The following is a 23451-nucleotide window of genomic DNA, read 5'->3' on the forward strand; positions in this document are numbered from 1 at the left end:
CAATGGGGGAGGAGTTTACGTGGAGAATACACATATGGACTGGCCTGGGGGGCAGTACGCATATGGAGTCCCTGGGATGGCTCCACCTGGGGAGGGGGAGACTCATCTGACAGGTGACAGCAGAGCTGGCTCTGCTAAGGGAAAGACACAGGCTCGCCGTAGGGAGTTTAAACCCATGGACAATTACACATATGTGACCGCTCACGTAGAGGAGTCACGACATATGGAACCCAGCCAACAGACAACATCGGTGACGGATGTAGACCTGACATCAGACACTCCGCAATGTCCGAGCCGAAGGGGGAGGTGGAGGAACACGACAGGGTTCGCCAAGCGGGGAACACGACTGGAGTAAAAAAATATGCACGTATCCGGCCCAGGGGGCGGGAATGGCATTGCAAGCCGACACTTAGAGTGGGTTCAACGCGTCTACCGGCTAGTAGAAGCGAGTACACGGGAAGATACCGGCTCTACACGTAGGCTATAAAACCTAGCGAACGTGTTAGGTGTTGCCCAGCCCGCAGCTCTACAAATATCTGTCAGCGAGGCGCCATGAGCCAGCACCCAGGAAGAGGCCACTCCTCTGGTGGAGTGGGCTCTCAACCCAAGCGGGCAAGGCAACCCTTGGGAATCGTACCAAGGCGATGGCATCCACTATCCAGTGGGCCATCCTCTGCTTGGAGACAGCCTTTCCCTTCTGCTGGCCTCCGTAACAGACGAAGAGCTGATCTGAGGTCCTGAAGCTTCGCGTTCTGTCCACGTTCACACACAGAGCGCGGACAGGACAGAGCAAAGCTAGGGCTGGATCTGCATCCTCTGAAGGCAGCGCTTGCAGGTTCACTACCTGATCTCTGAAGGGAGTGGTAGGAACCTTGGGCACATATCCAGGCCAGGGTCTCAGGATGACATGAGAATCACCGGGCCCGAATTCTAGGCACGCTTCGTCGACCGAAAATGCATGCAGATCCCCTACCCTCTTAAGGGAAGCCAATGCAACCAGAAGAACCGTTTTAAGAGACATTAGTTTCAGGTCGACTGATTGCAAAGGCTCAAAGGGATGACCCAGGAGAGCTGTGAGAACCAGGGTCAGATCCCAAGAGGGTACGGAGGAAGGGCGAGGAGGATTCAGTCTCCTTGCCCCCCTCAGGAACCTATTGATCAGATCCTGTTTCCTCAGGGACTTACCCTCAACTGCATGGTGATGTGCAGCGATAGCGGCAACATACACCTTCACGGGTGGAGGCAGCCTTCGCTCCAGCCCTTCTTGAAGGAAGGAAAGCACGGATCTGACTGAGCATAATCGGGGGTCCTCTCGGCGAGAGGCGCACCATTCAACGAATAGGTTCCACTTCAGCGCATAGAGGCTCCGAGTAGAGGGAGCTCTAGCGGAAGTGATGGTGTCTACGACCACTTGCGGGGGATCACTCAGAACCTCCGCATCCCGTCCAGGGACCACACGTGGAGGTTCCACAGATCGGGACGCGGGTGCCATAGGGTGCCCCGTCTCTGAGTCAGGAGGTCCTTCCTCAGTGGAATCGGCCAGGGAGGGGCTGTCGCGAGGAGTGTGAGGTCCGAGAACCAGGTCCGAGTGGGCCAGTACGGCGGCACTAAAAAGACCTGCTCCCCGTCGTCACTGACCTTGCACAAGAGTTGTGCGAGAAGGCTCACTGGGGGAAACGCATATTTGCACATACCCTGGGGCCAGCTGTGTGCCAGGGCATCCGTGCCGAGCATGCCGCCGGTCAGTGAATATAACCACTTGCAGCAAATTCCCCCCGGCCCTCCTCCGGGGGTGGGAGAGCAGATGGAATACTCTCCCTAAGAGCAGGAACCTTCCCCTCCAGGTCGCCCGTCTCAGGGCCGAGACCGGCACCCTGCTGTTTGGCTGGTGTAGGCTGCTGCTTTGCCGACTTAGCAGGGGCGGAGGACGACGCAGGCGGGCGCCCTCGGCGACGAGCAGGGTGAGGCTGAGCCACGGGCGGCTGGGTGGAGGCCCAGATCTGACTCGGGAAACGTTACCGTCCCGGAGGGTGGCAGCGCAGCTGAATCTTCCTCCCCTGAGGACTCTGGCTCACCTTGCGATGCAGAGATCGACATCTGCTCCGCTGCAGGCACACCAAAGGTAACGGCTGGACAGTCCGTAGAGGGCCCAGCGGAAACCAACGGTGGCACGATGGGTTGCGGTGCTGATGAGGCGGCAGGGGCCCGCGGAGTGTTTCCGCTCTGCGGGGAAGCCCTAACCATAATCCACAGGTCTCCCTTCCTATACACCGCCGAACCGTCATTCCGACTGGGGCCGGAAAAAACGGTCGAACGGGGCATAGGGGAGGGGACCCCCGCTTCCTGAGACTTCAGGAAGGAGAGTCTAGACCTCAGCACTGCGATAGTCATATTCCCGCAATGGGAACATGAACCATCCACAAAAGCTGCTTCAGCGTGCTGAACGCACAAACACGAGATGCAGCGATTGTGCCCATCAGCAGGGACCAGGGAACGACCGCACCCATTAACGCACAGACGAAATGACATACTGTCAGGGTTCATCTGTAAAGCTCTTTTAGAAGGGGAATAGTCAGCTTACTCATGCTGAAGCACACAGGGAATGACGCGATGTGCTCAGGTACACCACTCCCTGAACACACAGAGGAACCGGCCCAAATCGCAACAGCTCGGCTCCCCGGAAGCTTGTGACCTCGCTGAAGTGCCTTCACTGCAAACACAAACAGCTCGCTATTGATCCTCTTCTGAGGCAGTTTTAGTTTCACTTTTTGAAGAAAAAGAGTCTTCTGAAGCAGGACACCAGTGTATGGCTCCGAAGCGAAAGACAGAGTGCGATTGCATCTGCTTCCTATTTATATACACCTGTCGGAGGCGGTGCGCATTATGCAAATATCGCACGCCAATTCCTTTGGCTTGTTTTAGTTCACACGAAGCTGATAGGGCTCTCTAAGCAATATCCCAATTTGTTGGTCACTACTGACGTAATTCGAACGTGACCGACTGAAAGGGAACTACATTTTCTTTAATGACAGCACAGAGAAATTTCATAAGCAAGAGCGGATCATGAGTCACGAGTCGGATCAAGAATAATTTATTCTTAGACTTATATTTAATATTGGGGGCATTCAAGTTATTTGACATATTTACATTTTTTTTTAAAGAAACGCAATAGTTACTTTCCCTGGTAATTAGTTACTTTTCTAATGATGTAATTCAGTTACTAACTCCATTACTATTTGTGAGAAGTAACTAGTAACTATAACTAATTACTTTTTAAAGTAACGTGCCCAACACTGGTAGAGATGATGTGTGGACCAATCGGAAACTTGGATTGGACTGCAGAAAAAGAGCTGGAAGAGCATCACTCATCAACCAGGATCTTATTACTTGTTTATTCTATGTAGTTTTATTGTGGCGTTTACACAAGTAGTTCATATGTTCAGTAAAATCACTTGTTTAGAAGGTTTTTTTTTTGACCCTTGTTTAATTACTGCATGTTTTGAAATAAAAGGTTAGCCTACCTTAATCCATTGCATGGCCTGAAGACATTAATACACTTAGAATACATAACTACGGCACACTCGCTTAATTCTGCTGCACGTGTTTTTGTGCATGAGCTGCACACACCTCAAAACTTAACACTCTAATGATGACCTTAATCGTCCATCGGTAAGTTTTATTGATTAAATTATTAGCAATTAAGTGATAGTCGATTGTTAGCATCTCTAACTCACATTTCTCATTGAATTCACAACCTTCTGACTCAGTCACTCATTCACACACACTACATAGTACCACAGACACATATCTTACCAAATCAGCATCATGATGATCACTGCAACTCCACAAACTACTCCAATGGATATGTATAATATCACCAGATGTCCTACAAAAGAGTAAAACATCTGAACAGATTCATTTGCATCACTTTAGAAAGAGTAATGTCAGTATATGAGCTGCTCTACCTTTAACAGTCACAGTTACAGCGTCTGATCTCTGAGATCCATGTTGATTGTGAGCCTGACAGTAGAAGCGTCCACTCTGTAGTGCACTGAAACTCTGTCCAGATCCAACAGCTGAGCTTTCATTCTCCTTAAACCAGCTGAAGTTCAGAGCAGGAGGGTTTGAATCACTGCTGCAGATCAGAGTCACTGAATCTCCTGACACTATTTCACCAGATCCATTTACCAACACTGAGACGTTCCTGGGAGGGTCTTAAAACAGAACAAAACAAACTATATTCATATTTTGGGATTGTTAATCCACTAGTTTGTTTGTTGATCTATCATTAACTCACACATGACGTTTAAAGTCACAGCATCAGAGTATTTCTCTCCATGTTCATTGATGGATCTGCACTTGTATTCTCCACTGTCATCAGAGCTGATCTTTGAGATGCTGTAGATTCTTCCAGATCCTACAAACGTTCCTCCTTTAAACCAGCTGATTTCTGCAGGAGGGTTTGAATCACTGCTGCAGATCACAGTCACTGAATCTCCTGACACTATTTCACCAGATGGACTGATGGACACTGAAACATTCTTTGGAGGATCTAAAAGGGACAAAAATAAATCCTTAAATCCTCTCATTTAAAGATAATCTCCAGTTTTTAAAAAGAACAAATTAATCTGTACTCACACGTGACATTGATCTGAACAGCAGGAGAGATGTGATTGTGTCCGTGTACAGCACAGCTATATCTGCCTGCATCCTCTCTTCTGACTGACTGCAGCAGGAGTTCATTGTTTCTGTCTCTTCTCTCAGTTAATGGCTGTGAGTTTCTGTACCAGATGAATGTTGCTCTGTCAGTCAGAGTGCAGCTGCTTTTACATGTCAGACGGACTGAATCTCCCTCTGTCACTCTCTCAGGAGACTCCACCTGAAGATCTGAACACAACACACACATTATATCTAGTGCTGCTGTCATACACTGATTATTATTCAACATAATGCACAGAAGAAGAGAGAAACCTCATGAAAGTCACCTGTGACATTAAGAGTCACTCCTGGAACACCAGTCCATTTCACATCAGGTTTATCAGTGATGAATCTGAAATAGTACTCGTGTGAATCCTTCAGTGTCACATGACTCAGTCTGATGGTGCAGTTCTGCTGTTTATCTCCCAGATACTGAAGCCTCTGACTGTATTCAGGGTCCTTAGACAGATCTGGATGCTCTCCATTACCTTTTCCCAGTGTTTTTGTCCAGAACACTTTCTCAATCTGATGTCCAGTAGGGTATGTATAAGTGCAGTTCATTATCACTGATGAGTCCTTTAGTGCACAGATGTGTGAAGGACTGTAGATCACATTCTCCTTCTGACTACAGACTCCTAAAATAGTTCACACAAAACAAATTAGCAGCAGCTTGTGCATAAACAATGCAGTGTGCAAAACTTCCTGAGCGTTTGTTGCAGAGACTCACCATGATTCATGATCAGAAAGATCAGAAGAGGAGGAGCCATTCTGACTGACATCGCCATAGCAACACCTATAAGAAATTTACAGTAGCTTATTTTTCAACTTTAATGTCAGTTTGAAACATATCAATAAATACTACTTTATTTATTCAAGAACATGGCAGCAAGAGTCATTTTTGCACTAGAGTTTGTAACCCTGTTTGTAAAGGTCTTTCCCTGCCCTGTTTTTGATTGACAGCACATCATAGACAGCAGAACTCTGCCTGAACGATGGCTTTTAATTCCAAACTGAGAAACTGTTATGAAGCACCTTAGTTGATTTTTGATTCAGTGCACTGCTTATCTTCACAGCACATTCTCTGGGGCTCTAGTTGTCACACTTTTACTCAGGAGAATATTTCTCTTGCCAGGCTGCCTTTTATGGAGTGACTATTTAAGTGCAAATAGCGTCCCTTGTTGGCAAATGCTATTTACACTAGATACACTAAATAAGATGCGCAGAATTCAACATATTCAGTGGTGCAGCGGTAGTGAATTTCCTATTAATATCTAATAGCTATTTACACAATGCAAATAGCTGCTGCTTTCTTTTTAAAACCACTTCCTGTATAGAAACACACTTTAAAGGGGTCCTAGATTCAAAAATTGAATTTTCCTCGGCATAGTTGAATAACAAGAGTTCAGTACATGGAAATGACATACAGTGAGTCTCAAACTCCATTATTTCCTCCTTCTTATATAAATCTCATTTGTTTAAACGACCTCCGAGGAACAGGCAAATCTCAACATAACACAGACTGTTACGTAACAGTCGGGATCATTAATATGTATGACCCCAATATTTGCATACGCCAGCCCATGTTCAAGGCATTACACAAGGGCAGGACGTCTGGATCTGTGCACAGCTGAATCATCAGACTAGGTAAGCAAGCAAAGACAATAGCGAAAAATGGCAGATGGAGCAATAATAACTGACATGATCCATGATAACATATTTTAAGTGATATTTGTAAACTGTCTTTCTAAATTTTTCGTTAGCATGTTGCTAATGTACTGTTAAATGTGGTTAAAGTTACCATTGTTTATTACTGTATTCGCAGAGACAAGAGAGCCATCACTATTTTCATTTTGAAACACTTGCAGTCTGTATAATTCTTAAACCCAACTTCATTCTTTATAAAGCTCTCCAACAGTGTAGCATTAGCCATTAGCCACGGAGCACAGCCTCAAATTCATTCAGAATCAAATGTAAACATCCAAATAAATACTTTACTCACATGATCCGATCCATGCATGCAGCATGCATGATGAACATCTTGTAAAGATCCATTTGAGGGTTATATTAGCTGTGTGAACTTTGTAAATGCACTGTATAACTCCACTTATAGTCGAGAACTGGGGGGAGTGAGCGCGTGATTTAAAGGGGCCGCAGCATGAATCGGTGCATAGTTAATGGTGTCCCAAAATAGGCAGTTAAAAAAAATTAATTTAAAAAAATCTATGGGGTATTTTTAGCTGAAACTTCACAGACACATTCAGGAGACACCTTAGACTTATATTACATCTTTTGAAAAGACGTTCTACGTCACCTTTAATATATAAGTCTTGGATATGAGTCTATATAATCAGTCTTCAGTTATCTGTTGTGAAAAAGATTAAAGAGGATTTTTATCAAGGTGTTTGACAATAACATACAAATACTGCTAGAGAAAACCTTTTTTTTTTAGTCTTTTGAAACCACCAGGGGTGCCCAATAGGTCGACCGCAAAGACAACGCTGGTAGATCACACACAATTTTAATAAATGCTTTTGTTAAATTTTAATAAAAAGTAATATTACATTGTCCTTCCTTCTCCTGGAGAATGATGTACAAGATGGATAAATAATAAAAGATGCATTTGTCGAGGCAGCAGATTCATTGTTTCGTGATTTTAAAAACAAATCTGAGATTGTGTCCGCTATTAACGCTGTCCAGCTTTCACGCAATACAGTTACACTTTGTTGTGAAACGATGGCTGATGACTTGACACAGCAACTGAGAAAGGACATAACTGACTGTGAATGTTTCTCACTGCAGTAAGATGAGTGCACGGACATTAGCGATACAGCGCAATTGTGGATTTTTATATGGATGGTGTTTAAAGACATGACAGCGAAAGAGGAAATACTAACACTTTTGCCTATGAAAGACACTTAAAGGATTAGTACACTTTCAAATTAAAATTTCCTGATAATTTACTCACCCCCATGTCATCTAAGATGTTCATGTCTTTCTTTCTTCAGTCGAAAAGAAATTAAGGTTTTTGATGAAAACATTCCAGGATTATTCTCCTTATAGTGGACTTCAATGGAGCCCAAACGGTTGAAGTTCAAAATTTTAAAGTTCAAAGTTTTAACAATCAATGCTCATCTTGAACTAGCTTTCTTCTTCTTCATTTGAATTCCGGCAGTGTAGACACTGCTAAGTGTTTTACTGCCCTTCACAGGTCAAAGTTTGAACTAATTGTTATATACTTGCACTAGCATATTGTATATGACAATTTAGTTCAAACTTTGAACTGCGGAGGGCAATAATACACTTAGCAGCGTCCACACTCCTGGAATTCAAATAGAGAAGAAGAGAGCTAGTTCAAGATGAGCATTTATGGTTAAAACATATAAAATAAAAAAAAAATAAAAAAAAAAAATAGAAAATGAGCGATGGTTTCTCTAGATAAAACCCTTATTTCTCGTCTGATCGCTGTAAACTGTAATTTCAACTGTTTGGGCTCCATTGAAATCCACTATATGGAGAAAAATCCTTATTTATAATCAGGAAATTTTCATTAGAAAGTGAACTAATCCTTTAAGGACTTTGTCGACAAAACTCAGCTTCCAGTGTCTAAACTGGCGTCAATCAAAACTGACGGAGCACCTGCGATGATGGCCGTTCAAACAGATTCATTGCCAAGTGCAAGGAGGAGGATGCTTTTCCTGACTTCCTTAACTGTCATTGTATTATACACCAACAAGCTCTATGTGCGAAAATGCTGACCGTGAAAAAGATGGATGTGTCCATGAAAATCGCCTGCTCGATACATGCACACTCACTTCAGAGGCGGCTATTTCATGCCGATTTGGAGGGAGCTGACCGCAGCCACACAGATCTCCTGCTCGATGTCAGGTGGTTAAGCAGGGGCAAATTCATAGAAAGATTTCACAAGCTGCAGAGATAAAGGAGTTTCTCCTATTTACAAAAGAATCAGAATACAAACAACTTGAGGATTCGCAGTGGCTTTTAGATTCGGCTTTTTTGACTGACCTGCTGAATGAGGTCAATTTAGAGCTAAAAGGGAAAGAGAAGACGGTGGTCAACATGATCAGCTCAGTTAATGCTTTCAAAGGAAAACTGCAGTTACTCACATCTAAGCTGCAGCGTCACGAATTAGGAAACTTCCAAAACATTGCTTCTGAACTGCATAAGCAAGGAAAGGAGCCTGCACAACTGGACAGTGGGCACTACATTGAGCAAATTGAAAAGGTCAGGTCAGACTTTGACGAACGTTTTCAAGACCTTGCTTTACTTGAGCCAATCAATCCGTTCATGTGCTTTCCATTTGGAGATGAGCATGAAGTTGATTCCCTGGCCTCGGACATGGGAAATCTGTTTCAGATGAACCCATCAGCATTGCAGAATAAGATGTTAGTACTGCAGACTGACATTCAGGTGAAGGCGGGGGCCAGTGGACAGTTTTGGAACCTTCTTGCAGAAGACAAGTATCCAACAGAAAATGTGCCACCTGACTGACTGCACTGTTTGGCTCAACTTATTTATGTGAAACAGCCTTTTCTTACATTAATATTATTAAATCAAAACACTTGTCCAGCATGACTAATGACAGTTTGGAGGCCTGTTTGAGACTAGCTATCAGCAGCTACTGCCCAGATTATGCAAAAGTCTGATTCTCTTCAGTGCAAGTCATCAGAATAAGGTAAATGCCCTGGCTATTGTAATCTGTTGTGCTGTAGGTGTTTTAAGTTAGTGTTAAAATTGAATATCAACAACGAACATTCATTAATATTTTTTTCTCCTGAATTCCATGTACAGAAACATGTAGTTGAAGTAACAAGCATTTGAATTATTATTTTTTTTAATTAAACTGCTTTTTTGGTTGGTAGATCTCACTGGGTTGATCATTTTAAAGTAGATCATCACACAAAAAAAAGTGTGGGCACCCCTGCCATAGACACAGCCCTGTGACAACTAGCCCCAACCAGTTTCCCATAAATCCCTCACACTTTAGATATTTGAGAGAACGGTTATAAAATCAAGCTCTTACCCGTTTCACCAACACCCGTGACCAGAGACAGCACCACAAATGATCAGGACGAAACCAGTATTGGTGTTTTCACACTGAATGACACGTGATTCACACATTATTTTTTAACTTGAGGTTTTGACACCTCAACTAGGGCAGATCAAGCAGAAGAAGAGCTTTAACTGGTGATGACTAAAGACAAAAGTTAAACTGTAAGAAAATTTATGTCATGCTCATGCAATAAGGTTGTCAGGTTTTCACACTTGGGAATATCTATATGCAATCAGTTTCATACATACAGCGATGACAAGGAACCCGAACTTGAGAGACAGAGAAAATAATTGCTTGAATGAATTTACTTTAATTTGCATATGCAGACCAACTATCCTGGAATGGGAACTGATGGAGGCGGGATTGTAAAACACAAGATGGTCCTCACTGCAGAACACAAGATCCAAGGGGCCTTGGGTCCAACTCCTCCCACTTTCCCTAGCCCTAAACCTACCCGACTCCGCCCCCTGGCTCTAAACCTACTTATCTCTACCCCCTGGTTCTAGATCCAACTCCTCCCACTTTCCATATACCTTAACCTACCCGACTCCGCCCCTTGGATCTCGAGTGTTCTGCAGTGAGATGCTACTGTAAAACAATGGAAAGTATTGAAGGTAAAAAAACATTCCATCACCAGCATCTCCAACTGTACATTTGATAAACCTCCAATTTACTGAATCATTAATAGCAATCCAGAAGTTAAAAAAACAAACTTAAACCACTCTGTTTATGAGAGCTTCTAAGCTTTTTATTCTGCCAGTGGCCTTGTTCTTGAATGCATCATATGTCTCTAAACATGGTCACAAACACAGTTTCCTCTTTAGGACAGTAAGTGTGAAAACCAAACGCGTGAACATTTGACAGCAGCATCACAGTATGATCACGTGACGTTCATAAGTGATAGAGAGACGCTGAGAGACGTCACACCAGGAGGAACACTATATATCCTATCTGAAATAATGCTAACCATATCTCTACCCCTAAACCTAATAAGTTAGAAGGGAAATGATAGGTGAATAACACTGATATAGAAGCACCTAACTCTGGTTGTAAGCCTAAACCTGACATAAACTGTGAACTGACCCTCAAATCTGATTGGTTGATTGGAATGTTGATCCTGGATCATGCTGCACTGTGCCATGATCTTCCTCTTTCTTGTCAGTGAAAACTGAGCACCATCCGTTTCAAGATTGAACAGAACAAACCAAAAGAGAAATAAGCTCTAGTTCTTTACTTAATACACACATAAATCAATAAAATACTTTATTTATCCAAGAACATGACAGCAACAGTCACTTTTGCACTACATGAGTTTGTAACTTTCTAATGTCTTTCCCCGCCCAGTTTTTGATTGACAGCACATCATAATTTCATACTTTTAATTTCATACTGTGAAACTGTAATGTTCCACCTTTGATTTTTATATCAGTGCACTACTAATGTTTACAGCACATAGGACTAGTTGTCACACTTTTACTATGGTGAATATTTCTTATGACAGGTTTATTTTTTAAAAGACACTTTCTGCATAGACACACTTTAATATATAAGTCTTGGATATTAATCTGTATAATCAGCCTTCATTATACAGTTATCTGTTGTGTGAAAGATTAAAGTGGATTTTTATCGAGGTGTTTGTCAATAACACCAAATTGGTGCAGAAAACATTTTTGTGCTATTGGTCTTTTGATTTTAAACCATATAGTTACTTAGACACAGCCCTGTGACAACTAGCCCCAACCAATCTCCCATAAAGCCCCCACACTTAAGATTGACAGAAAATGAAGCTCTTACCTGTTTCACCAACAATCATGACCAGAGACAGCACTAGAAATGATCAGTCTGGAACCAGTATTGATGTTTTCACACTGAATGACACGTGATTAACATATATATTATATTTTAATTTGAGCTTATGACACCTCAATTATAGTTCTGATAAAGCAGAAGTAGAGTTTTATCTGATGACATTAGACCAAAGACATACAAGTTAAACTGAGAGAAACTTTACATCAATCCATGAAGATGCTCATAAATATGTAATATGTAATAAAGTTGTCAAACTTGGTAATATCTATATTCAGTTTCATACAGACAGTGATGACAAGGAACCTGATCTTGAAAATAATAGCTTGAATGAATTTACTTTAATTTGCATATGCAGACCATCTATCCTGGAATGGGAACTGATGGAGGCGGGATTGTAAAACACTGGAAGGTATTGCAGTGACAGTTAATCTGATAAACTATGAATCTGATAAACCTCCAATTCACTGATTGATTAATAGCAATGAACTTAAAACATGCTGATGAAGCAGAATTGATTCATTTGAATGTCTGAAAGTTTTTATTATTTTATTTTGCGGCCTTGTTCTTGAATGCATCATGTCCTTAAACAGGGTCACTAATACAGTCTCCTCTTTAGCACAGTAAGTGTGAAAACGAAACGCGTGAACCTTTGAAAGCAGCATCACACTGTGATCATGTGACCTTCATAAGAGACGGAGAGACACTGAGAGACGTCACACCAGGAGGAAGAGGAAATCAGTCCTGTCAGAGTAAAGCTTGAGTCTTCGTGTCACTGAAGCTGCTTTTAGATGCTCTGATATCCGTAGAAACAGTTTTGAGAGGTGCATTGGCTGGACAAACCTAAAATAAGCACTTTTTAAAAGCTATTTGAGCATCAGAAACAACATTTATTGTTAAGGTCAGATTTTATTTCTGATTTGAAATATGTTATTTAAAGGTGAATTTTCCCATCAGTTTTTCAGTGTATTTCACCATCCAAACAGAAATGAGTCAATCTTGTATGAGTGAAAAAGCTGCCTGAATGTGTTGCAAATAAACTGACTTTCCTTGAAATGGACTTTGATTATGTTTGACCAGCAAAAGCTAAAGCTCCAGTGACTAAAGTCGGCATTGAAACGGAAATTGCGGCTGACTTCACTTCCATATTGTGACACATTTCAAAGTGAAATGGCTTATAGAACAAGAAAAAAACAGAGTGGGACTTGATTTATCCATCAGTTGTTGCAATGATCCATGGATGTGTCAACTAAGACTACTAGTTTTGAGACTATTGAATGAAAGATAAATTCAAAATGTTCAATGTTAAAAGTGTACTTACAGGAACATTTGTATTCCTACACTGATCATAAAGAGTTTACAGTGACACACACACACACAAACTAATAAACTATTAGCATTAATGATAAGCAGTTATAATCAAACAAGTCACAATGCTTGAAGCAACAATATATTTTCATGATGACATTACTTCCGGCCACAAGTCTTCGACTTCCACTTGTATCCATTGTCACATTTTCCTCAATCTTCTCAAAATACTCCAGTAAATCCTCATCAGACACTCCTGTCAATCATCCAGGCTCCACCCACACAGTCACATGAGGACTGTAAAATGTTTCGGTGTGTGCCATCGTCACTACAGCATATTCCTGTTATGCATGTTCCAGACAAAAATGAAATCCATTTACAAAGATTAACCATTAACCATAGGGTCCTCAGACAGATCTGAAGGCTCTATACCCTGTTGTTTAGGGCCTATGGTCCAGAACACTTTCATGAACAGAAAGATCAGAGAAAGAGGAGGAGCCATTCTGACTGACATCACCATATCAATGTACAGACACTTATTTTAGCTTCTGTGAAGGTTAATCTCATGAAATTCATCAAGAATAAGTTCAGGTCATTGTGAGATTATTGTAATGACAGTAACATTAAAATTTTTTATGCAAATATATAATACTTATTTTAATTTGATTCTCAGGTAAAACATGACAGGTCAAATTTGAGTAAACAACAGTTTTTATTTTAAGAAACCCCTGGTGTTAAGACTTGTATGGCTTAAAGGTGCTAAAGAGGATGTTTTGTTTTATACATTTTTGCAATATTACTTGAAACTGTCTTTACTAACTGATAAAAGACTATTTATTAGGTGCACTAAAAGGAATAATATTAATATACATCATCTGTGCACGAGGTAGGGCCTTAAAAACATCAGCCAATCGTTTATGCGATCATCGCATAAACGATTAGCCCTCTGGCTTGTCAATCACTGCCGTGACGTTCCTTGTGCGAGACGTGCACGGCTGCGCGCTCCAGTAACTTTCCACAATCCACAGGCGCCGCATGCAATGTTATTTTTCAGGAGACAGGAGTAACAACTGCAGATTATGAGTTACCTGCGGTGAGTCTGACATAATGAATCCACTAACACGACACAGAGAATGCCGGTGGTAAATTGGTTTCTCAGTCGACTCAGTCGAAATGGTTGCACTCACTGCTCTACTGGCACTGTCATATTGCTGTTTTTAACGCAACACAACTCGGAATATAATATACAATGCCGCATTGTGCAGCTTTTGGTTGTAATTTTCAGTTGACGAGCCACAAGAGAAGTGATGTAAGTCTTTACTGCTTTACTAGCAATAAGAGGAGAAAAGAATGGGAAGTTGTGAAGAATGTGGATGAATAAAACTTCCTAAAAAACGCGTCTTTGTTCTCTTCACTTTAGACCTGGTGCCTTTGAGGCTTTTAGTAGACCAGCTGAAAGAGCTTACAGTTCCCGATGGATATAAGTGTATACTTTAACCAAATGCCGCACCTGTCGTGGAAACTGATGATAATAAGCCTATAACATCTGGATTGAGACAGACTGCTTGCATATTTTATTTCTTCACAGACAGGATTGTCTCAGATACTGAGTCCCTGCTAAGTGAACAAATGCAACATCATCTTTACTAAAAGTCTCACTTCCTCTTTTGTGTGTTGATAAGAGGCCTGCAAACTGCATTAAACCTTTTTGTAAATCCTGATCTGACAGAAGCTTTATCCTAACACTCACTGATCCTTGTTCCACAAAGCTTTAAGAGAACCACATTACCATGTTATAATTCATGAAAACCATGGAGGGGATTTCGTTGCAAGAGGGAGTGGGATTTGTCATTCCATTAACTAGACTGAAGGCCTACTGCACTGCATACATTAAAGGCCCTGATATACTTCAAACGAAATCAAAGAACGAACAAAATCAGGCAAAAACAAAGTTTGTTTTGTGTTCTTTTTGAAAGTTCGAAATGGCTTGCCAAAGCGAACTTTCAGCTGCAAAACACCTTCGTACTACCATTGGTCCGTGACAATAACATAATAGGAGGTGTGCACCGAGGCTCTGCCATCACTCGCGCGGGACGCATCTTTGACTCATTTCGTGTGTTTGAGTTCGTCGAGGTAAGAGTTCCTTGGGTGAAAACATGAACACACTGGATAGCCGCTTTATAGTACAAAATGAAGTTGTGTTTCTGATAAAATGAGGTACTAACACTGTGTTTCATATTTGATACTGTTAATCTGCTTGATTTTAAGCAATCTATTGAATAAAGTGCTTTACATCAATGTGACTGAAGAGCTAATTTGTAGAGCTCACGCTAACATACCCATATTGTTGTGATCAGACGCTTTCCTTATGCTTAATAATAAATGCTTGCCTTTTTTCTCATTTTTGTTGTGTTTATTTTGTTACTGAGATGAAAGTGCACGGCACATATTTACATATTCATCTAAATGTCACTCTCAGCAGTGTGGGCGGCATCAAATGTTCGATTACAGTATATCGCTGGTCATGCATTTCGAACTTCGTTTTACCCCTAAACGAAAAAGAACACGTTTTAAAGTATATCGGGGCCTTTATACTGGCAATAACAAGTCAAGTCAAGTCACCTTTATTTATATAGCGCTTTTTACAATACAGATTGTGTCAAAGCAGCTTTACATTGATAACTGGTACATAATTTTTGCTGCTCAGCAGCTCTTCAAGAATAGTGTCAATGCAGGCAGATCAAAGCACTGTTGAATAAATGTCAAGAATACTGTTGAATATCAAATGTCAAGTCAAATGTCAAGTGTCCCCAACTAAGCAAGCCAAAGGCGACAGCGGCAAGGAACCCAAATCAAATAGGTGTTAAAATGGAGAAAAAAAAATTGGGAGAAACCAGGCTTAGTCGGGGGGGCAGTTCTCCTCTGGCGAACAGTGCTTTGTTACGAATCAGGTTGCGATCATAAGTCTGATAGGATCGCAACAATCAAAGTATTCATTTCAGTTCCATCCAGTTGAGGATCGTATTCATCACGCTGGTATGGACGGTCTGTTGAGGAACTGTGCTACTGGCTGTCGTGTCGATGAGGCCTTCACAATGGATGATTTAGTCAACTCGATCTCTGCTGATACTTCAAGGCTGCGTTGTGGTCGTGTCCAGTTGAGGATTGAATTCATCACGCCGGTATGGACGGTTTGTTGAGGAACTGTGGCACTGTCTGTTGTGTTGATGATGTCTTCACAATGGATGATCTAGTCGACTCGATCTCTGCTGATACTTCAGGGCTGCGTTGTGGTCGTGTCAAGGCGCAGGTCCTTGGTCTCAGCAGCCCAGCCTGGATCTGGATGACTATAGTAAACCTCGGGATAAACAAAAACTAATTTTAGCGTAGATGCCATTCTTTTTCTGATGTAACGAGTACATCTGGTGTTATAGGAAGTGTTCCCGGTTCCGGCTGACCTAATTTATACAGCCTAATAATCCTTTAATGGATTTGAAAATATAAATTGATAATGTGTTATTGTTATGATATAGACACGGAGGCAGAGATAAAAGCAATCCAGGTGAGTTTATTGGAACAATATGTGGAACACAGAGTGGTAATGGCTGTTATCAGGTTCTTGAGAGATGAATATAAAGTAATACTGTCCTTGTGTGGTTTGTGGATCCAGGAGTTGAGCTGAGATGGAGGGAGACGTTGGAGACACTCACACACACAGATGGGTAAGCACACGAAGGGACCAGGAGACGAAGGAGATGAAGGAGATCGCTGGAGCAGGAAAGTATGTTGAAGGGGAGTCCTTAAGGTAAGCATATACATGGCGTAGTGCAAACGAGACCGGACAGTGAGTGTGTGTGAGAGTGGTGGCTTTGTAGTGCTGGTGATTGCAGAGTGAATGAGGTGCAGGTGGCGGTGATTAATAAGCTGGTGATTGAGTGCGTGGGTACTGTGGTGAGGTGGAGCCTGGCGTGTCTGTGACAGTACCCCCCCTCCCACGGCCCGCTCCTGAGGGCCGCGGACCCCGACGTCGTGGTGGTCTTCCCCTGGGTCGTGGGGCAGGTCTGTCTGGATGGTTGGTATGGAAGTTCTGTAACAGAAGAGGATCAAGGATATCGTTCCTGGGAATCCATGAGCGTTCCTCGGGACCATAGTCCTCCCAGTCCACGAGGTATTCGAGTTTACCACCACGGCGCCGGGAATCCAAGATCTCGTGGACCACGTAGGCTGTGCCGTCCTCTAGGAGAAGTGGAAGGGGGGCTCGGCGGCTGCCACGTCCGGGCTCTGTGGAGGGAACAACAGAAGGGTGGTGAGGTTTAAGTAGAGACACGTGAAATGTAGGATGGATTCTACTATACTGTGCCGGGAGTTGGAGACGATAGGTGACGGGGTTGATCTGCCGAAGGATGGTGAACGGGCCAATGAAGCGGGGACTCAGCTTTTTGCAGGGCAGACGCATCCTGATGTCCCGGGTGGACAGCCAGACCTTCTGCCCCGGCTGGTAGACAGGAGCCTCGGAGCGTCGAAGGTCGGCTGCCATCTTGCGTCTGCGCAGGGCCCTCTGCAGCTGGTGGTGAGCTGAGTCCCACACCCTCTCGCTCTCCCGGAACCAGTAGTCGAGTGCCGGAACGTTGGAGGGTTCCCCGTCCCAGGGGAACATCGGGGGTTGGTAGCCGAGTACGCACTGGAAGGGTGTTAGTCCCGTTGAGGCTTGGCGGAGAGAGTTTTGTGCGTACTCGGCCCAACCCAGGTACTGGTTCCAGGAGTTCTGGTGGCCGTGACAGAAGGTACGCAGGAAGCGGCCGATCTCCTGGATCTTCCGTTCCGTCTGCCCGTTCGACTGAGGATGGTATCCAGACGATAGGCTGACGGTCACACCCAGGAGGGAGAAGAAGGCTTTCCAGACGTGTGAGACAAACTGGGGTCCTCTGTCGGAGACGATGTCTTCAGGTAATCCATAATAGCGAAAAACATGATTAAACATTAGTTCTGCGGTGGCCATGGCGGTAGGTAGACCCTCCAGGGGTATCAGACGGCAGGACTTTGAGAAGCGGTCCACCACCACCAGGATGCATGTGTGACCGTCAGATTCGGGGAGATCGGTGACGAAGTCCACTCCCAGGTGTGACCAGGGTCTCTCAGGAACGGGCAGAGGAAAGAGCTTGCCGGTGGGAAGATGGCGTGGGCTCTTGGAGATGGCACACTCCCTGCAGCCCTGCACGTACCTCCTGACGTCGTTGGCCATGTTGGGCCACCAGAAGCGTTGTTTGAGCAACGAGAGGGTCTCCTTGACCCCCGGGTGACCAGTGCCAAGTGAAGAGTGAACGTTGTGCAGGAGTGGAGTGCGACGTGTCCGTGTGATGTACTGCAAGCCCGGTGGGCAACCCGGCGGAGTGCGTGTGGAGGCATTGGCGGAGGGAATGGTTTCTTCGGACCACTGGATGGGGCTCATGAAGATGGACTCCGGTAGAATAGTATCAGGTTTTCGGGCTTTTCCTCAGGAGCATAGAGGCGAGATAAGGCGTCAGCCTTCGTATTCTTTGAACCAGGACGGTAGGAGATGGAGAAGTTGAATCTAGAGAAGAACATAGCCCAGCGAGCTTGGCGAGGATTGAGTCTCTTTGCGGCCTTCAGATATTCGAGATTCTTGTGATCAGTGAGGACTTGAAATGGGTGAGTAGCTCCCTCCAACCAATGCCTCCACTCCTCAAGGGCAAGCTTGACGGCCAGGAGTTCGCGGTCACCGATGTCGTAGTTGACCTCCGCCGGGTTGAGCTTGCGGGAGAAGAAGGCGCATGGATGGAGTCTACTTGGTGTCCCCTGCTGCTGTGAAAGGACCGCTCCCACTCCGGTGGTAGATGCGTCCACCTCTACTATGAACGGGAGGTCCGGGTTAGGGTGGACGAGGAGGAGCGGTGGTGAAGGCCTTCTTCAGGGTCTCAAAGGCGTCGGTGGCTAATGGAGACCAGGACAGAGACTTGGGCTGGTGACGGAGGAGGTTGGTGAGTGGACTGACGATTGTGCTGTAGTTTTTGATGAACCGGCGATAGAAATTGGAGAAACCTAGGAATCTTTGGAGTTCTTTGATGGTGGTAGGAGTGGGCCAGGACTGTATGGCGGAGACCTTCCCCTCGTCCATCCGGATGCCACTGTGATCAATCACGTACCCCAGGAACTGGACGGAGGGTTGGTGGAATGAGCATTTTTCAGCCTTGAGGAAGAGATGGAACTGCCGTAAGCGCTGGAGGACCTCCGCAACGTGGTGGCGATGTTCGGCCAAGCTCCGGGAGTAGAGGAGGATGTCATCTATATAAACCAGAACGGACTTATGGAGAAACTCCCGGAGCACCTCGTGGATGAAATCCTGGAATACGGAGGGGCGTTGACCAGGCCATACGGCATCACGAGGTACTCGTAGTGTCCAGTGGGCGTGACGAAGGCGGTCTTCCACTCGTCCCCCTCACGTATCCGGATGAGGTTATACGCGCTGCGGAGGTCCAACTTGGTGAACACAGTGGCACCGCGAGGAGATGTTCCAGGGCCGCTGGGACGAGGGGAAGTGGGTATCGGAACTTGATGGTGATCTTGTTGAGTGCACGGTAATCGATGCATGGCCTCAAGCCTCCGTCCTTCTTTGCCACGAAGAAGAAGCTTGAAGCAGCAGGGGAAGTAGACGGGCGGATGTAACCTTGTTCGAGTGCCTCCTTGATGTATTCCTCCATGGCCTTCTCCTCCGGTATGGACAGGGGGTATATGCGTCCCCTGGGCACTGGTTCACCCGGCAGCAGATCGATGGCGCAGTCCCATGGCCGGTGTGGAGGAAGCTTGGAGGCGCGTTGCGGGCAGAAGACGTCGCTGAAGGGGCGTAGTCAGGGGGAACATCCACGGAGCGCTTCTCAACAGGGCTCTCGATGGACGTGGCATTCACGAGAAGAGACTTGGAGAGTGGAGGTCTTGGAACAGGAAGCGCTGGGAAGCAGTCTGGGAAGCAGTGATCGCCCCACTTCAGGACTTCGCCCGTGCGCCAGGAGATGTTGGGGTTGTGTTGTTCCAGCCACGGGCGCCCTAGAACCACGTCAGCGGTGGATTCCTCCAGAACCAGCAAGTGGATGTGTTCAGTGTGCAGGATACCGATGCTGAGTTGTAGTGGGCCCACGCAGTGACGGATGTGTCTGCGGCTTAGGGGTTTGCCCGTGATGGAGTGGATTTGATAGCTCGTCGGTGAAGGAGAGATCTTAAGGTTGAGTTGTCTACAGAGGGTGCCTGAGATGAAGTTTCCGGCTGACCCTGAATCAAGGAGCGCCACCACTGGAACAGAGATGTTAGCAGCAGTAAGAGTTACAGTTGTAGTGAGTGGTTTCATTTTCTGAATGGAGGGAAATATTGCACTCACCACGGGTCGAGGAGGACGGATTGGGCATGTGGAGAGATTATGCCCCATTGTTCCGCAATAGAGACAGAGATTCAGGGCCAGCCTTCTTTGTCTTTCGTTAGGGGTGAGACGTGAGTGATCAATCTGCATGGGTTCGTTGGCTGGTTCTGGGGAGCTGACGGGTTCGGACCGACGGAGGAGGTTAGTGGTGGATGACTGGCCCTGGTGTTCTTGAATGCACGACTGCATACGGGACCCCACGCGGATGGCGAGTTGGATGAAGCGTTCTAATCCCATGGAGTCCTCGTATGCAGCGAGATGCAGCCGCACGGAGGTTCCAGCCCCTGACGGAACGTGGTGATGAGGGCTTGCTCGTTCCATCCGCTGGTGGCGGCTAGCGTTCGAAACTGCAAGGCATATTCGTTAACAGATAGGTTTCTTTGCTTTAGATGATAAAGTTTCTCACCAGTCGAGGAATCAGTCAGAGGTTTCCCGAATACTTCCCGGAAGTGGAGACGAACGCCGAATAGGATTGGACGACTGGGCCTTTCTGGGTCCACAACGAATCTGCCCATTGCAGAGCCTTCCCTTGCAGTTGTGAAATAATGAACGCTATTTTAGCCGTGTCTGTGGTGTAGAGGTGCGGCTGCATCTCCCAGGACCAGCTCACATTGGAGAAGAAATCCGCTGCATTCCTCCGCCGATCCAGAGTAGGGCGCCGGTTTGGCCATGGGACTGGCGGTGAATGCAGGTGAAGGAGTGGTGCTGGTGGGTGCGGAGACAGCCGTGTTGTGGGATGACGATGTTGAGGGCTGTGGTGTGAGTGCTCGACGCAGCACGTCCACGAGTTCCTGGAATGGATCGTTTGAACTCATGCCGTTAGTTGTTAAGGTCCGGTCTTCTGTTATGATATAGACACGGAGGCAGAGATAAAAGCAATCCAGGTGAGTTTATTGGAACAATATGTGGAACACAGAGTGGTAATGGCTGTTATCAGGTTCTTGAGAGATGAATATAAAGTAATACTGTCCTTGTGTGGTTTGTGGATCCAGGAGTTGAGCTGAGATGGAGGGAGACGTTGGAGACACTCACACACACAGATGGGTAAGCACACGAAGGGACCAGGAGACGAAGGAGATGAAGGAGATCGCTGGAGCAGGAAAGTATGTTGAAGGGGAGTCCTTAAGGTAAGCATATACATGGCGTAGTGCAAACGAGACCGGACAGTGAGTGTGTGTGAGAGTGGTGGCTTTGTAGTGCTGGTGATTGCAGAGTGAATGAGGTGCAGGTGGCGGTGATTAATAAGCTGGTGATTGAGTGCGTGGGTACTGTGGTGAGGTGGAGCCTGGCGTGTCTGTGACAGTTATGTGTATGCCAGGTTAAAGAGATGTGTTTTTAGTCTAGATTTAAACTGACAGAGTGTGTCTGCATCCCGAACAATGCTAGGAAGATTGTTCCAGAGTTTGGGTGCCAAATAGGAGAAGGATCTACCGCCTGCAGTTGATTTTGATATTCTAGGTATTATCAGCTGGCCTGAATTCTGAGATCGCAATAAATGTGAAGGATTATAATGATTCAAGAGCTCACTCAGGTACTGGGGAGCTAAACCATTTAGTGCTTTGTAAGTAATTAGCAAGATTTTAAAATCTATACGATGTTTAACAGGAAGCCAATGCAGTGATGACAGAACTGGGCTAATATGGTCATACTTCCTAGTTCTAGTAAGAATTCTAGCTGCTGCATTTTGTACGAGCTGTAGTTTATTTATCAAGCGGGAGGAACAACCACCCAGTAGAGCGTTACAGTAATCTAACCTTGAGGTCATGAACGCATGAACTAACTGTTCTGCATTCTTCATTGAGAGCATATGTCGTAGTTTATATATATATATATATATATATATATATACATATATATATATATATATATATATATATATATATATATATATATATATATATATATATAAGATGGAAGAATGCGGTTTTGCAGATGCTAGTAACATGGCAAATGAAATCTTCAAATGAAAGATTGGTATCAAACAGCAGTTCTGCTGTTTATCTCCCAGATACTGAAGCCTCTGACTGTATTCAGGGTCCTCAGACAGATCTGGAAACTCTCCATTATCTTTTACCAGTGATTTTGTCCAGAAGACTTTCATGATCTGATGTCCAGTAGGGTATGTATAAGTGCAGTTCATTATCACTGTTCTTTAGTGCACAGATGTGTGAAGGACTGTAACTCACACCCCAATCAGCACTAGAAACCCCTGAAACACAGAATTCATTCTGAACAATTTAGCAGCTGAATGTGCATAAAAATACAGTATCCAATTTCTTGTGTTCTGAAGTGCTGCATTGACCGTGAATCATGAGCAGAAAGATCAGAGGAAGAGGAACAGCCATTCTTACTGTCTGACTACCAATACCTACAACAAATGTACAGTGGCTTGTTTTTAAATTTTGTCTTATTGTTTCTGTCTCCTTTTTATTTATTCTCATATTTATTATCATGCCTCATTGCAGCATTAGATTGAATCGAATCGAATATACTATAGCGTTTCGCTACTAGGAGTAGTGGTTCTTTCTCATTCTGAGACTTTATTAAAGAACTGCAGGGTTACTGTTTTGGCCGTAACCCACGGCATACATAACAGAAAAAGAGAAATATAGCTGAAATATATTGCTGCTCTCACTCTTGAAATCACTCTGGACTCACACTTCAAACTCTGAACTCCATCTCACCCTGCAATCGCCTTGCATACTCTAGTACACCTGGTACAGCCAGCTTGTCTTTAGGCTCGTGACTCTGAAGCTCATGCTCTAACATAAGCAAAGTGTGGGTGTACAGTGTGCAGTCCTGTTCTGCAGATCTGTAGGTCATGAGAATGAAAAGGAGGTGAGTGTCCTAATCCCACTGATGGCCAGCTATAAGGATGGCTAGCTGTTGGGCCAAGGTCCTCTTAAATCTTTCAATAAGACCATTGCTTTGGTGGTGCAGGGGTGTTGTGTTGTGTTTTCTCCATGCCAAGCCGTTCACACAGGGCCGCAAACAGCTTGGGTTCAAAATTCTTCCCCTGATAACTATGGATGACCTCTGCCATACCAAACCTGCTGAACATCCAGTCCACCAGTGCATTAGACACCGTCTCTGCTTCCTGGTTCGGTAATGCATAGGCCTTGGGCCACTTTGTAAAATA

General features: G+C 44.6%; 2 protein-coding genes across 2 annotated transcripts in view; one reads left to right on the plus strand and one right to left on the minus strand.

Annotated features, from left to right (window-relative positions):
• The window catches only part of LOC137032441 (B-cell receptor CD22-like), a 900294-nt gene that overhangs the window by 187873 nt on the left and 688970 nt on the right, over positions 1 to 23451 (plus strand). The window lies entirely within an intron of this gene.
• LOC137032826 (B-cell receptor CD22-like) overlaps positions 1 to 23451 on the minus strand; it is a 32230-nt gene that overhangs the window by 3190 nt on the left and 5589 nt on the right. Inside the window, exons 2-8 of the mRNA XM_067404789.1 lie at positions 22615 to 22662; positions 22478 to 22521; positions 4986 to 5289; positions 4639 to 4887; positions 4298 to 4552; positions 3966 to 4214; positions 3814 to 3886 (exon numbers count right to left, since the gene is read on the minus strand). Of these exons, the coding sequence (XP_067260890.1) occupies positions 3814 to 3886; positions 3966 to 4214; positions 4298 to 4552; positions 4639 to 4887; positions 4986 to 5289; positions 22478 to 22521; positions 22615 to 22662 (1222 nt within the window). The remainder of the gene's footprint in view (positions 1 to 3813; positions 3887 to 3965; positions 4215 to 4297; positions 4553 to 4638; positions 4888 to 4985; positions 5290 to 22477; positions 22522 to 22614; positions 22663 to 23451) is intronic.

The sequence above is a fragment of the Chanodichthys erythropterus genome, chromosome 12, assembly GCF_024489055.1.
Source record: "Chanodichthys erythropterus isolate Z2021 chromosome 12, ASM2448905v1, whole genome shotgun sequence".
NCBI lineage: Eukaryota > Metazoa > Chordata > Actinopteri > Cypriniformes > Xenocyprididae > Chanodichthys > Chanodichthys erythropterus.